Source organism: Coffea arabica, chromosome 8c (assembly GCF_036785885.1).
Source record: "Coffea arabica cultivar ET-39 chromosome 8c, Coffea Arabica ET-39 HiFi, whole genome shotgun sequence".
NCBI lineage: Eukaryota > Viridiplantae > Streptophyta > Magnoliopsida > Gentianales > Rubiaceae > Coffea > Coffea arabica.
This window is the reverse complement of record NC_092325.1, coordinates 37,876,093-37,891,345: the sequence shown is the minus strand read 5'-3', so window position 1 is coordinate 37,891,345 and position 15,253 is coordinate 37,876,093. Positions and strand designations below refer to the sequence as shown.

Sequence of the window (15,253 nt, the reverse complement as noted above, 5' to 3'; positions counted from 1 at the left end):
TGTGGCGGTGGATGGGGGTGGTAGGAAGTTTTAAACTAACCTCAATAAAATTTTAAATTTTAAAATTATCTCCAAAATACATCTATTATAATATCTTTTCATATATAATTCTACAGTGTAATTTGGAAAAACGCTGAAAAAATACCTAATCCATATGGATCTTATATGTCCCTCGGGGTTAGCTCAACCGGTTGTCAAGTGGCCCTCTGGGTCATGCGACGCAGGTTCGAGTCTGGCCTCTCCTATCACTTGGGTGCTCTTGGGGGGCGAGGTACTTCAGGTCCAGGGAGATTAGTCTGGCCAAACTAGGATATTCCCTGGATTGACAAAAAATATATGTATATATGGATCTTATATGTTTAGTAGTAATTTATGATTAATACGTACCTACTTAAATTTGAGTAGTTTATATCTACCCGCACAAACATAAATTTGAGTAGTTTATGCATAATATGGGGCCTACTTTACCTAAAATATGTTTAATTTTTAATTAATATGACAACTTGTAAAAAATTAGTATTGGAAGTTGCTGTGTAGTTCATTAAACTATGGTGCCAAAACAAATGAGTTTCGAGTGCATCTACTGTGCTGCTGTAAAACCATGTACTGTATTTTGGGGACTCTTGATGCCTTTCCACTAATAGGTGATTATAGAGACCACCCCATTATTCAATTGTTAAGCATATCAAGAATATTAAGCAAACTAAAAATCATTTGGACGATGAGGATGACATCAACGGTAACAAGTATCCCTTTGACGCATAAATAGTAGCTTGATCATATGTAAAATAGTTATTAACGCATAAGCATGGAAAGAGGTTTGGTTGATAAGGATTATGTTGCACTTAAATTTCTTTGAATTTTTTTTTCAAAATAAAATTCAAATAACTAATAATTTATGAGACTACTAAATATTAGTTTCTGCGATTTGCTATTTGTTAAATTAAGGTTTTTTTAACAAATAGCAATGATCATTAACTTAAAAACCTTCACTAATGGTAGCCGATACAAATATATCCTTTTAGGCTAAAAAGTACCGAAAACATGACCCTTAAGCTTGAATTTTCATCTTTAATTTCAGATAATCTTTGTAATCAAACAGTACATGATGTTTTTGATACCTAGATCTAAAATTGAATTACTGTAAATTGAATATGCATGTTCAGATCTTGACAAATGGAAAAGTAGATCAAACAAAAAAAATTCAGATTTTGCTAAATGGAAAATTAGATCAAACAAAATAAAGACAAAAGAACATTCCCACAAGCAAACCTTCTTTTTTTTAGTATGAATAAAAGGATTTAGGCACGAGACCTCTCACTTAGACTTCCATTCTTCTCTTAGCAAACCTTAAGGATCTGTTTGGTTTACGGACTAGATGAGATGGGATGATTCATTCTTGGATTATTAATCTTGAGTTGAGTTATCCCCGGATAAATAATTCAAGTTATTTGGTTGGTTCTTGGTTGGATAGGATATGTTGGAAAATAATCCTATCTTGTGTTTGGTTGGAGATTGGAAGAGGAAGGGTTACTATTTTAATGACCAAAGTATCCCTTAATTTGTAGATCCTTTTTAATAAAATAATTTAATATTTTTTAATAAAATAATCCAATTGATAAGATTATATATTTATATAAATTTTGTTTAGAAAATAAGGCTAGTAAGAGTAATTTAGTCCAAGGGCAATATAGTCCTTCTATTATGATGTTAGAATGGCAAATTAGTCAAAAATTTTAAATCAATTAATAGGGGTAAGTCAAAATTTTTAAAATAATGAATAGGGACAAATTAGTCAAAAATTTTAATAGAATTAGTAAGGGCTAATTGGTCTATTTATTACGATATTATTATGTGAGACTATGGTTATATAATAGCTAATTTGAATTTGAATCATTCATAAGGATAAATTAGTCCAAATAGTTATATTGGTAGTATGGGCAAATTAGTCCATTCATATTATATTATCATGTAAGAATAGGATTATATAATTACAAGAGTATAAATTTGTATTTTTGTAAGGATAAATTAGTTTAAAATTTTATCATCCTATCTGTTAGTCATCACTAATCTTATCTTTCCCCTGAGATTATTTTATTCCATAAATAGGAGATTAATTCGATTAGGTAGGATGTGTCATCCCATGTATAAAATGCAACTAAATATGGGATGACACAAGATGATTAATTCAATTCTGTGTCATTGCATGAATCAAACGGATCCTAAATATCACTTCCCCTTTAATCAAACAAAGCCTAAAATAAAAAAGGAAAAAACACGAAAGAAAATTTTCCAGTAGTAAATCTTGGAAGCAACCTACATGAAAAACTCTCTCCATTATTACCATATGAGATCCTTCAAATAATCAAAGCTCCCTTTTTCCCCTTCCCCACTTTTTTAAATATGTGTGCCTCTAACATAGTACGCATTGATGTAATGATAAAGATCCAATCTCCCTTCAAAGTATCCAATGCTGTACTATTAAAATCAAAAAGGCCTTATTCTCTTTGATCATTGCAAAATGTTTCTGAGTTTCGTACCCTTTTCCCTTTTTTCCAATCAAGGAATGCTATGATTTTTGATTGCTAATTCTCAGATTCAACTTCTAATCAAGATCCAATCTTTCTTCAAAATTTCGCCCTCCAATACCAACCCTCATCTCTGTCTGGACATATAACCATAATGCATGTGAACTTTTGCCTGTTTTTGAGCCCAAAAGCTATGGCCTCCATTGACAAATGCTTGCATTCTTTGAAACCCATAAGGCCTTTTCTTTCCAATTCTTCAAAGATCTGACCTTTCTTCAATTTCCATTCTCAAACCCCAAATTTCACCCCTCATAGACATGATTCAGCTCTAGGGTTTCAATTTCATCTCCATTGCCTCCACTCCAACAAAACCCCAATTGCCAATGCACTTCAGTTGAAATTTTGTTAATTTCCTGTTATGTTTTTGTAGTACTTAGATTCTTTTGATTCAGACATTATTAAAAGAAAGGGAAAGAAGAACAATGCTGAAGCACATTTTCAGCAGACTCCCTAGAAAATCCCTTTCCAAAGCTGAGTCACTTGATTCATCTGACCCTTTTTGCCAAAATAGCGGCTGCAGTTCAGGAAGGGGGGCGGGTGGAGGAGCTCTCAAGAGGGCCTCTTCAGCTGTTTTTCCAGCAAGTGTGGTTGCAGGGTTTGAGCCATTGGTGCCTTTCAAAGATGTTCCCAGCTCTGAAAAGATGAATCTTTTCATTAGTAAGTTAAGTCTCTGCTGTGTAGTATTTGATTTTACTAATCCAAGTAAGAACACCTCAGAGAAGGAGTTAAAAAGAGCTACATTGATTGAACTAGTTGATTTTGTGTCATCCAATACAGTGAAGTACTCGGAACCCGCAATTTTAGTTGTTTGTAAGATGTGTGCAGTTAATCTATTTCGTGTTTTCCCGCCTGACCATAGGTCAAAAAATAATAGTTCACATGCTAGTGAAAATGATGATGATGAACCTACATTCGATCCTGCTTGGTCGCATTTGCAGTTAGTGTACGATTTATTGCTTAAGTTCGTTACTTCATCTGCATTAGAAGCTAAGGTGGCTAAGAAGTATTTGAATCATTCATTTATTGTACGATTACTTGAGTTGTTTGATGCTGAAGATCCAAGGGAAAGAGACTGTCTAAAAGCTGTTTTGCACAGGCTTTATGGGAAGTTTATGGTTCACCGGCCCTTTATAAGGAGAAGCATAAGTAATGTGTTTTATAGGTTTGTGCTTGAGACCGAGAAGCATAATGGAATTGCTGAATTGTTGGAAATTTTTGGGAGTGTGATAACAGGGTTCGCATTGCCATTGAAGGAGGAGCATAAAATCTTTCTGTGGAGGGTTTTGCTACCGCTGCACAAGCCAAAATCTTTGGGAGTTTACTACCAGCAGTTGTCGTACTGTGTAACGCAGTTTATTGAGAAGGATCCGAAGTTAGCTAGCACTGTAGTTCAGGGACTGTTAAAGTACTGGCCAATAACAAATAGCCAGAAAGAGGTGATGTTTCTCAGTGAGCTGGAAGAGATTTTAGAAGCAATCCATGTTGCTGAATTCCAAAAGGTCATGGTCCCGTTATTTTGGCGGATCGGATGCTGCATTAGCAGTTACCACTTTCAGGTAATTGTTTTATTTGTTATCCAGTAACATCTCCTAGCTTCTTGCTTCAAGGTATCTAATTGTGCTTTCCTATTTTGGCATGCTATTAATTGTTGTCTGTTCTCTTTGTTAAAAATGTCCGGACGTGTAAGATGGCTAATATAATTAATTGCTCCATAATCTAGAATGGAGAGAAAGAGACAAAGCAGATCAAAGAAATCTGAAGGAGGCCTCTAACGTTATGTTTGTTTATTTATTTGCTTTCTTTCCTGATTTTTTCCTTTTACTTGAAAGAATGCTATATATGCAGTAAGTTTGATTTTAGGATCATTATGCTATCCCTTGATAGATGTAAAATTTAAGGGTACATAATAAGAGATACAGATGTGCAGTAGATAACATCAATGATGTGGCAGCCTTCACTCTCTCATTCTGGTTTACCTTTCTCTTTTCTTCACTTCTTTCTCCTTCTTTTTATTTGTCTTTTGAACAATCACCACCAGTACACCTCCACAGGCCATCATACTAGTATTTGATAAGTTTGTGTGTATCTGTGTGTGCATGTGAGAGAGAGGGAAAGAGAGAGAGAGAGGGAGAGAGAGAGAGAGATGTGGAGAGGCAGGGGAATGGCTGAAGAACTGAGATGAGGTGAGGAAATCCATAAGCAGGATTTGAGGAAGGGGTATGGGGATGGGGATAGAATGTTGGAAATGGATAGTTTACAGCCAAAGGAAGTGGGATCATCTGAAGCAAAAGGAGGAGGACAAGTTAGCTAGTGGGTGTTTACGCAAAACTTTTTTTCCTGTTCTTTCTTTTCTTTTCTTTTTCTTTGGAGGTTGGGGGGTGGGGGAGGCCTGTTGACTCTTTACTGTCAGGAAAGGGGTAGATATTGAGAAGGAATAGACAGTTGTCAGTCTCTCTCTCTCTCTCTCTCTCTCTCCTTTTTTGGATTTGGAATTGCCTTCACATTTACCTTTCTCGTAATTGAATAGGTCAACTTCTGATAAGAACATTATCATATGTTGCAATTGCTATTTCTCACTTTTAACTTGTGTGCAATTCAATAGATTTTGGTCTTGAGAACTTGTGCGTCTGAACTTACGCTTATGTTTTCTGTAACAATTCTCAGTTTTAGTTGTGTTTTTGAATCTATTGCAGGTAGCTGAAAGGGCTCTTTTCCTTTGGAATAATGATCAAATTGCCACTCTGATTGCACATAACCGGCATGTGATACTGCCAATCATATTCCCAGCTCTTGAAAACAATGCTCAGAGCCATTGGAACCATGCCGTGCTGAATTTGACTTTAAATGTAAGAAGCATGTTTAAAGAGATGGATGACGCATTATTCCTTGCTTGCCATTTGCGTTACAAAGAGGAAAAAGAACAACTAAACTTGGCAGCTCAAAAGCGGAAGGAAGCATGGGAACACTTGGAAAATGCTGCCAGTCTGAAGCCAATAGCAGAAAACATTGCAGTTCTGGTAACACCTTTAGCAACTTCAATTCGTTGTTAACAGGTGTTTTATGTAGACTGGCCATAAAAATCTTGCTGTTTGCCTAGTTTGTTGGGGGATAGTAGCTAGCAAAGATTGATGCTTATACCTACCGTCTGGAGGTTTTGGGTTCTTTTGTACAATCTGGTAATAGCTTCTTGTTGTAACTTGTATCTGTTACGTCATTGTTACCTCTACTCTACTCCAGGGGGGAGAAGAAGGAGGGTGTTGTAGTGAATGATAGCAACTAACATCTTTTGTTAATGTCATGTTACATTTTGATTTTGTTTTTTCGATTTGTGTCTGTCTGGGACATGCACATTCACTTTTTGATGCTTTATGATACTGTCAGCACTTTCATGTTCAAGTTTTGCAACTGAACTAAGGTCTATCGTTGTCCTTGATGATTCATCTTACTCAAATGGAAATGTCTGTGAGAAACCCAATGAAACAGACCACATCCCACAGGACCCAATCCTATTTCGCTACCGGGAAGAAAGACTGTGTATATTCTGTATATATAAACACACACACACACACACACACCTGGGTACTCGTGAGGATTTGTGTCTGGGTCTAAGAACTGTGGCTCTGGCTTTGAAGGTTTGAATCTATTGACATGTCTACATTTTGCAATTGAGCTACTGAAGAAAGATTCTAATTAATGGTTTTGGAAACCTGCATAAGGTTTGAAATCTTAATTGCTAATAAGTAGTATTACATGTTTTAATTCTTTGTCTAACTAGTTGAGATTACATAATTAGTCCGTTCATTCACGAAAATGTTCTTCCTCTTCCTGAATTCAACTCGAGAGTTTCTTGTTTTTACTCCTCTTTGTGACAAAATGCTATGGAAAGCTTTCTTTTTAAGGTGAAAATAACCTTGACAGATGCAGGTCAATATATATTACCATCTCAGGGATTTGTTTTTCATCCAAAATTATGAAAACTAGTAAAAATTACTGGTCCTATAAAATTAATACATGTGTTCTGAGAATCTAATTACTTACATAACTTTTCCCCAAAAAAAAATTTTTCTTTTCTCACACGATAGAAAATTTATTCAGTCACCAAGAAATAGTTACAATAAGCTGGCCAGGTGCCCAAAATTTGTTCAGGTACTACTTTGAAAAGCTATTGTAGCTAGTTTAATGGCTAATTGAATTGCCAAATTTTCTCTACAAAATAAGAGGAGCATTTACAGGACAGAGAACTTATATTAAGGACGTCTTAAATCCCTGTCCTGATTTGAGTTTATCAACAATCGAACTAAAGACCAGTCCTGATTGTATCTGCTTCTTGGAGTTTAGGGTTGCTCTTTGGCCTGCCAGAGTTGGTCTAACCTGCTATCATTTTGCCCTGAGAATTATTGCTGCTATCCCTGAACTTACCTTGTGCAGAAGAGGTTCAGCTACAGGCCTATAGCGACCGTTTCGATTCTAAGGATACCTGATACCTAATAAAGCAGGAGTCTTCCATTTTGCTTCTATCCGGTTTGTCTGTTTTATAAATGCCTTTATTTTTTATGTTTTTCTTTTTTATCTAACGTCAACAATCCACCCTACTCTACTCCTATGCTATCGGAGAGGGGGAGCCCAACTGGGCTTGTAGGTGAATCTCTAAACCAGACAAGTACACGACTCGTTTTTTAAGAAATGGAAGCACTATACTTCTCCTTAATGCATTAGGCGTGCTTTAAACCCCTAATCTAGTAGTGTAAGGGAAGGATCTTAGGATACTCTCCAGACCATTAGACAAAAGCCCAATGGTTAGATGTTCTACCCGTTATGGTTCAAGCATGCTAAATCAAATTCAGTCCACTGCCAAAAACCACTCTGAACTTCTTTTCTAAGGCCCTCGTGCCATTTGCCACAACTTTTCAGCCTCTGGACACACAAATGGAGCATCGTTCAATAGATTCAATACCATTTCCACAGGCATTACACATAAGATTCCCCTGTCCTGTCCTATCCTACTGAATGCCACTTCATTCGCTAAAAGGGTCTATTTTTGGACATTTTCAGTTTTATCTCTCTCGAAACAGACCTCCATGTCTTGCGACTAGAAATTTCTTCTGCAGAGTTCTACACCCCACCTTATTTTATCCGATCTTTCTCTACCTTCCTCAAATGAAACCACCTTTTCTACCCAAAGTTAGCTTCGGTAACCAAGAAAATGAAAGTTATTGACCTTATTTTGAACTTAGGTAAATATGCTTGGGGAATTTGAATGGCTGTTGAATAATGCCGTTGAAAAACCAGAACTTTTCAAAATGGAATTATGAGATTGACCGTAAGATGGGAAAAAAAAAAGATTAAATGTATCATTTAGCTTACTCTGACAATTCGTTTTCATAGCCCAAGAACGCAGATATCATGCAACTCAAAATCTACTTTGACAGATATGCTAACTATTGACAACTATTGAAGAATTTATTTCAATATAAGAATAGAAAACCCCATGTTTTATAGCTCTCATACACATAGGAAAGTCACATAGATACATCTTGCAAGCCAGCGAGTAGTTAGCAGCTGCTGTTAGGTTACTTCTTGCAGGTTATTGAAAGATGCCTAGCAACCTTAAATAGTTTATAAATTACAGTCTCAAAACCACTCTTACCTTTTATAGTTGGATGCTATAAACAGTCTGGTAGTAGGAGAACTAGTCACAATGATACAACAATGGTGATTAATTGCAACGGGATAAAATAAAGAATGCTGCTGTGAAGGGTAATACTGCTTGATCGACGAGTTGAGGCTTAAGCGTCTTAAATTAGCAGAATGCCAAGATCAGTTAGGACGAATGGTGATCATATACCAAGATGTTGCTCGAACAGTGGTTGAACTGGTTTCAAAGATGATAGAGTTGCCACGGACTTGAACTGTCATGAAAGGAGCAGTCTCATCAGAATAAGGCAAAGCCCAAACCACAACCAATTTTTGTTATAAAAGTTGCAATATGGGAGAATATATTGCTTTACTTAGCTTTTTGTCCGTTATCTCTCTCACACACACGGAGAATAGAAAGGGGAAAAATAGAAGGAAAAAAAAACCTAGGAAAAGAAAAAAGGAATGGAAGAAGTAAATTAAAAAAAAAAAAAAAAAAAAGTTGGCTTGTAAACCATTACCTTTGTCTGCCTGTACTTTTCACGTATGGCATTAAGGGGGCAACCACTTTTATTTAGTTGTAAATCTTGCAATGCAAGAACTGTTGTTTTCAGCTCCTGCACCTTATAACTAGTATAATATTCCAGAGTTGGATTCTGCAAAGAGTTTTAGGAGTTATTTTTTTTTATTTTTCCATTCAGTTCAGCTAACAAAAGGAAATAAAATGGTTCAAGATAAGAATGCGGACCCATGGGTGGTCTGACTGATCAAGTGTCCATCTGGCCAAAAATACAGCAGATGCAGCAGTAAGTGATGGAAGAAACTTCACGAAACTGTACTCAAGAAGAGTTAGTTCTGCTAAATAATTTGCTAAAAACTCCAGTTCGACAGAAGGAACCTACAATGAGCAAGTCAAAAGTTAGAGGCTTATCTTGCAAATAAAAACATGCCAAAAGCAGATTTCCTGTCCTCCTTTACCTCATAAGAAGCTTGTGCTGCTTGGATGAACCTCCTAAAAATTTCAAAAAGTAAAGACCAAAAAGCATTAGGCTAAACCGATAGTTTTATATGACTTACAAAGTAGATATGCCACTGTACCTAAGGAACTTCTTCGTGGTAGGAAGCGACAACTGAAACCCCAAAAAGTTCAAAACTCTGCTTTCCATCTTTACCACCTGCCAAAGACACCGCCTATGAGCCTCCATAGATCAAGTTATACAATAATCAACAATTTATTTGAGAAGATTTTGCGCTTGAACAGCTGCAGTGTTCACTTCCCATTGACTAATGATATCAGAAACTGAATTCAGAATTTAGAGGAACAAGCAGGAGAACAGGATGAAGCTTTTTAAAAGGTCTTGCTTCATGACATGATCAGAGGCGCTATCCACAGTTCAGCTCATCAAGGTGGTACAGAATTTCAAATAGTTAAACAGACGATACTTACAAAGACACCACACTGGAAAAGCGAAAAAATATCATAATGAACAAGGCAGTCAAGAAGGTTAGCTCCTTACTATTAACATCGAGGATAATATCCAGCATCATTCTTGTATAGGCTTCTTAGGATTAACCGTATGAAAATAGAATTGTAGTCAAAATAGTGAAGTCTGACTATGGCTGACCAAGTAATGACTGCCAAAAGATTCATAGCACTTTGCAACTTAAGGGAACTGGTAAAATGAAAGTGTATCTGATTAAAGTAGCTAGGATATAGGACATTCTTGTCATGCAATAGAGCCCAAGTGCTTTGTGAATTGAGATCAGCAGTTCAGAAACTTGAAGAATCACACAAAACAAACTCAAAATATTTTCATCTATCACGTTTTCCCACAATTAGTGCCTTGGGTACTTGATCATGGCATCTCTCTTTCTAAGTTTCCACTTGATAAAATGTACATCAGGACTCATAGGAAAGTAAAAGCATACCTCATCTTTTCCATAGGTGTTGTCTGTGATGAAGCAAAACTCTTCCACACGAGGAGCACAAATTTCTTCATACTTCCTACATATCATGCACCCCAAGATCTCAGTGCTATGTAAAGATAGAGTTAGGAAATTGCTAGTAACTTAGCGCATTCTCTGGCAGTCCATTTGAAGAATAATATATAGAAAGTAAAACCAAAGTGGAAAATCATAATGTAGTTCTTTGTTAATTAGAGAAAAATACTGTTCCTGATTCATGGCTAGTAATTGATATTATGGCTACATTACAAAGTATTTCTAGCAAACAGAACTGTGGGACATCAAAGTAGAACAAAATGTGCATTTGCCAGAATGACAAAGAAAGAGAAGTTAGAATTTACGAAGCAATTAGCATGCAGGTAACTCCAAGCAGTTGCAGCTTTTGTTTCTCAATGTAATTTCCACTGAGAAAACGATCAATGAGATTTACAGTCAGGTAAAGGGTGTCCGGAACAAGCCTGTACTCTTCAGAAACCTACAACAGAGAAGAAATTGTTTGGCCAATTTATTTACATGATGCTTCGGAAAGTACGAACTTAATATCCAAAAATACTACATAAACACTGTTCATTAAAAGTAAAGTGATAAAGGTTTTAGGAAAGAGAAAGCAAGAGGATCATAATGAAAAGTATGTGCATGTACTCATCGGAAAAAATCAATACAAACATACGTTTTTAATCAGCAAAGAACACAATGCTGTGGATATTTGCCTAGTACAATAAGAAAATTCTGAATTCCAACGGAGAAAAAGCAGCAGGATAGCCCACAGTGAATTATGCATTTTACTTGGAATTCCAACCTAGTTATAAATTTAGAATGCTGGTAAGCACACTTGAGAGAAAAATTGTTAATTCTATCAGCATTAGATGATCCAGCATCAATTCCAAAAGCTTGTAGGGATGACATGCAATTAGACTTAGATGTAGACTGCCAGATGCTTACTGAAAATGAGAGAAAAATATCACATTACTATGACAACAAAGTTAATAAAAGATCAAGAAAAACAAATAGTTGTCACTAACAAAGCTTAAATGATTTAAGAAATCTGAAATTTTTGTAGAACGTATTCTTAACTGACAATGGGCTTGTTTCATACAGATAAGGGATGCTATCTTGAGAGAATTCAATAGTTTAGAGTTAACTAACCTCCACAAGCCAATCAATCAGAATACCACGCATACCCTGCGTAATATCTCTCTGCAACTTTTCCATGTAATCAACTGAAGGCCTCCGGCCAAGCTGTGGATATAAAAGTAACTATTAGAGTACACTGCCCCAAGAGCAGTCAATTTGTGATAAGAAGAGAGAGAGATATAGGACAAGATAGGGGAGATCTTGCATACTAGCTCTAGCCAAAGAATGACAGGATCTTATGACTGCTTCAGATGGTGAACAGTACCTCTAAACAATGAACTTTCCTAAAAGATGTTGGAGCCTTATTTCCCATTTTACATAGGAAAGCAAACCAGTTTTAGAACTTTGCTTAACAACTACTCCCAATAGTTGCCTAATGTAATAAATAACTAAAATGACTCAATGGCACAATTGCCTAATATTATAAATTATCCAGGAATCACCGTGGATGGGACCAGAACTACTTCTAGCTTGCAAGTGATCGCTTAGCTTCTTTCAAAGACACAATGCTTGTCCAACCAGCTTATGGCTCCATGTTCAGAGAGGAGAAATTATTAGTGAGAGAGAGGGAGAGAGACCCATTTTTTTATTAATAAATCCTTGCGTGATTTAACTAGAGAATTAGGTTCTGAAGGAATTGAATAGGGTGATAATGGAATCAGATATCATTTTGGCTTCGGCTAATAACTGCAAAAGGAATTAAAGGATCATGGCTAGCAAAACATAAGACAGACCTCCATAGCAGTCATAATTCTGTAAATGTCAGGTGCGTAGAGGCTGCACATCAGGGGATCTTTATGTTTTGCATCAATATCAGTAATTCCTTGATCATCTGAACCTTCATGTTTCAGGCAAGGCTCAATTTTTTCTGCATGAAACAGCTAAAAAGGTTTAGTACAATTCATGCATATCCTTCCTTTGCAACAATTCAATGAACTTCTCTTATTTCTCTTCAGAATGCACTTTGGAATTCGACATGTCAAGCCAATTCATCAGTTCATCTTACATATTTTATCATTATACATATTTACACAGAGTGGGAAAGTTCCCTCTTTTAGTCTTTTGCATAGATATGGTATCATACTGATATATATCATCTAACCTCTCTTTGGCTGATTCTGGAGCTCAACATGCTTGCTGTGGTTCTGCTTTATAGGGGCAAGATTCGCTACAAGACAGCCTCTTATGCCGATGGCTTCATTTGATTTAATACCCATGCACACTCTGATATTTTCTGACAGGTTAATTTTTTCCTCTGCCTTTATTTTCATTTCGCAAGTTAAGTTCTCAATCTTCTCCTCTTTATTCTCAGGTTTTTCTCCACGAGCAGCAGGTACCACCTTTGCATTTCTCTTGATAGAGTGCTTTTTCTCCTGCTTAGCAGGTTGTTCAACAATACAGTCGTTCAAAGTTTGAAAGCACTGACAATCTAAGCATAGATGGCTCAGAAAAGCATTATTTAGCTATCTTCTGATATGCATATTAGCTTAGGAAAATGAACTTTAGATAGATTAACAGAAACATATATTACATATTACCTGTAGCTTGGGTGAACTGATGCACCTTCTGTAAGAATTTTTGCAGATTATATTAGTTACATCATTAAGTACAGCCCTTTTCTTATGTTGATGACAAGCAGCAGCAGTAGTAACAGGTTTGTTTTCATCAGGTGCAGTTCTTTTGAAGTTTGGACGAAGGACTCGTTTATCATTAGGTTTGGAAGAAGGGTAAAGTGGCGGCAGTCCTCCAGATTGGCCTAAGGCCTTAGCCCGTGCACGAGTAATGCGCATTGCTGGCTCTTCAAAATTTGAACGCTTATTTTCCTGACTCATCTTTGCACGCCTTATAAAGTGGTGCAAAGCATCAATGATGAATACCTTCTCTCAGACCTGCATTTTACACCCAAAGAAATGTTACGGATTCTTAAATATGTCATGCATTGTGTACAGAGCATAAAAATGATGGTACATCATGGCAGAAATAGTTTCCTGAAAATAAGATTCTGACTTTGAAGAGAACTGCAATCCTTTTAAAATAAATTATTTCCCCAGCTCTTTTACCACTATCCAAAAAACAAACTATAACTGTAGGAGTTCATATTTTAGTCAAAAAACTGACCTGCATTGTCTCCAGATATAAATTTAAAAGATCCAAATATCTGAGCTTCAGTTCTCATACTCTTGTCCCAGAAATTAGCAATCCTGCAGCAAACTTTTCGTCAAGCAGCTTTATAATCCTGGAAAATTAACTCTACAGCATTTCCTTTTGAAGCTGCAGCCCTTTTATTTATTATTTTTTCTTTAGGTTTCTTCTGTTTTTCATAGCCACTGAATCCAAAATTTAGAAGTTTACCAGGAAAGCAAATAAAAGATGCAGAGCAGGAAATAATTTACTGAAACCAAACAAAAAAAATTAGTCCCCTTCTTTTCCAATTCGGACGAACGTTCAAATACTAAGCAACAATCAAACGTACCCTGATCCGGCAGCTGTAAGAACTCCCGGATGAAATCGCTTTCTCCAGACTAGATTTTAAATTTAGAATTTAAACTCCTTTAAAAATAGCATTCAGCATCCATAAAACAAATGACCAAGACAAAATGTGCCACAATCTTCTAAGAACAAACACATTTCAAGAAGCCGACCTCTTATAGCATCAAAATTTTGAAATAAAAGAGGCAAAAAGGATCCATAAAACGATTCCAGAATTACAGATCTACGCATTATAACACAATGCCAGTCCAAATTCAAAACTAAGCTCCGAAAATTCAACTAAAAATCACATTAAACTCAGAAAAAAAATTCCAAACACTATCACAATAGTAAAAATGAGAAACTCGGAAGCACAAACAACAGATAATCAATCTCCGTCTACACATTAATAAAAGCGATCAGATCAAAACAAAAAAAAAAAAAAAAAAAGAAATTTCCAGAAATCCAGGGAAAAACAGAGAGATGAGCTGAGCTTAATTACTTCGCATTTGAATTCGAACAGCTCAGAGATGATTCGCCGGCCGAGAGTTGTCTCTATCTCGATACCACCGCAGCTAGGGTTTGGAAGTCGCCGATGAATCACTCAACTCAGCAGACTCAGTAATGGCAGTAGAGTGAGTGAGTGAGTGTGTGTTGTTGTGTGTGAAAAAATATGTCTCTCTTTAAGGTGACGTATATATAATTATATATAGAGATATTTTATTTAGAGATAAAGTGAGGAGAGCGGGATGATGGAATGGTTCAAACTTGTTATCAAAAGCCACTCCTGATTTTGCTACTTCCAGATGCTGGTATGTGAGGAGAAGGTGTGAAATTACCATTTTGTCCTCCTCCCTTTCGAACATGTGACTTCTTTTTTTGGGAAAGGAATTTGAGACTTTTTTTTTTTTTTTTTTTGGTTTTCACTTGTTAGCCTAGTGTTTTTATTTGAGTTTGGGATGGACATTGATTGTGTTCCATTTATGATTTTGCTTCTAGAATATGATGGTTATATATGGCAATGTGTTTTAATTCTTGAAGATTAACTGAAAATGAAAAACAAAGACAATAATAAGTTGAAAGTCAAAATTATTAAACGCATAATATACTTGTATTTATTGTACCTCTGGAATACGATATAAAATAGAAGAGTGACAAGAAAGGATGAAAATTTCTTTAGTTTGTCATGGGGTTATGATATGTTGCAGTAATTTGGGTCTCTCTCTCTTTTTTTTTTTTTTTTTGTTGGTTTTTTGAATTTGCAAGCAAAAAGAATGGAGAATCTTTGATTTCATCCAAGTTTTAAGCTGAGATTGGATAAGAATTGATCTATAGTCTAGGTGCATGTAGGGTAGATTAAATGTATATGAGTGGCTTTGCCTACGTTTGTGGGATTGATATGGTTGTGGAATTAACATTTGCAGATTACCTTAGGGATTGTCTCAATCATCTATGGTTGAGCA

At 36.0% G+C, this 15,253-nt stretch overlaps 2 protein-coding genes across 2 annotated transcripts; one reads left to right on the top strand and one right to left on the bottom strand.

Moving 5' to 3' along the window:
- Positions 1-2,357: 2,357 nt before the first annotated feature.
- LOC113704014 (serine/threonine protein phosphatase 2A 57 kDa regulatory subunit B' kappa isoform) lies at positions 2,358-5,910 on the top strand. The gene is made up of 2 exons (XM_027225608.2): positions 2,358-4,144; positions 5,282-5,910. Exons 1-2 carry the CDS (start codon positions 3,011-3,013, stop codon positions 5,636-5,638), a joined length of 1,491 nt encoding a protein of 496 aa, XP_027081409.2. The 5' UTR covers positions 2,358-3,010; the 3' UTR covers positions 5,639-5,910.
- A 2,113-nt stretch (positions 5,911-8,023) lies between these two features.
- On the bottom strand, positions 8,024-14,462 carry LOC113702925 (cyclin-A2-2). Its single transcript, XM_027224104.2, has 13 exons — positions 14,293-14,462; positions 13,440-13,522; positions 12,860-13,210; positions 12,424-12,694; positions 12,056-12,189; positions 11,334-11,426; positions 10,529-10,662; positions 10,152-10,227; positions 9,321-9,397; positions 9,201-9,234; positions 8,971-9,120; positions 8,744-8,878; positions 8,024-8,497 (listed from the first exon to the last, which is right to left on the bottom strand). The coding sequence occupies exons 3-13, from the start codon at positions 13,151-13,153 to the stop codon at positions 8,426-8,428; spliced, it is 1,470 nt and encodes a 489-aa protein (XP_027079905.2). The 5' UTR covers positions 13,154-13,210; positions 13,440-13,522; positions 14,293-14,462; the 3' UTR covers positions 8,024-8,425.
- Between the last annotated feature and the right edge of the window lie 791 nt (positions 14,463-15,253).

What these genes read in the sequence shown, in the direction of transcription:
- LOC113702925 (XM_027224104.2), bottom strand. Translation starts at nt 13,153, where the DNA reads ATGAGTCAGGAAAATAAGCGTTCAAATTTTGAAGAGCCAGCAATGCGC. An exon ending in CAGCACAAGCTTCTTATGAG is followed by an intron (nt 9,121 to 9,200) that starts GTAAAGGAGGAC and finishes TGCTCATTGTAG; the next exon opens with GTTCCTTCTGTCGAACTGGA. An exon ending in ATCAGTCAGACCACCCATGG is followed by an intron (nt 8,879 to 8,970) that starts GTCCGCATTCTT and finishes AACTCTTTGCAG; the next exon opens with AATCCAACTCTGGAATATTA.
- LOC113704014 (XM_027225608.2), top strand. Translation starts at nt 3,011, where the DNA reads ATGCTGAAGCACATTTTCAGCAGACTCCCTAGAAAATCCCTTTCCAAA. An exon ending in TTAGCAGTTACCACTTTCAG is followed by an intron (nt 4,145 to 5,281) that starts GTAATTGTTTTA and finishes AATCTATTGCAG; the next exon opens with GTAGCTGAAAGGGCTCTTTT.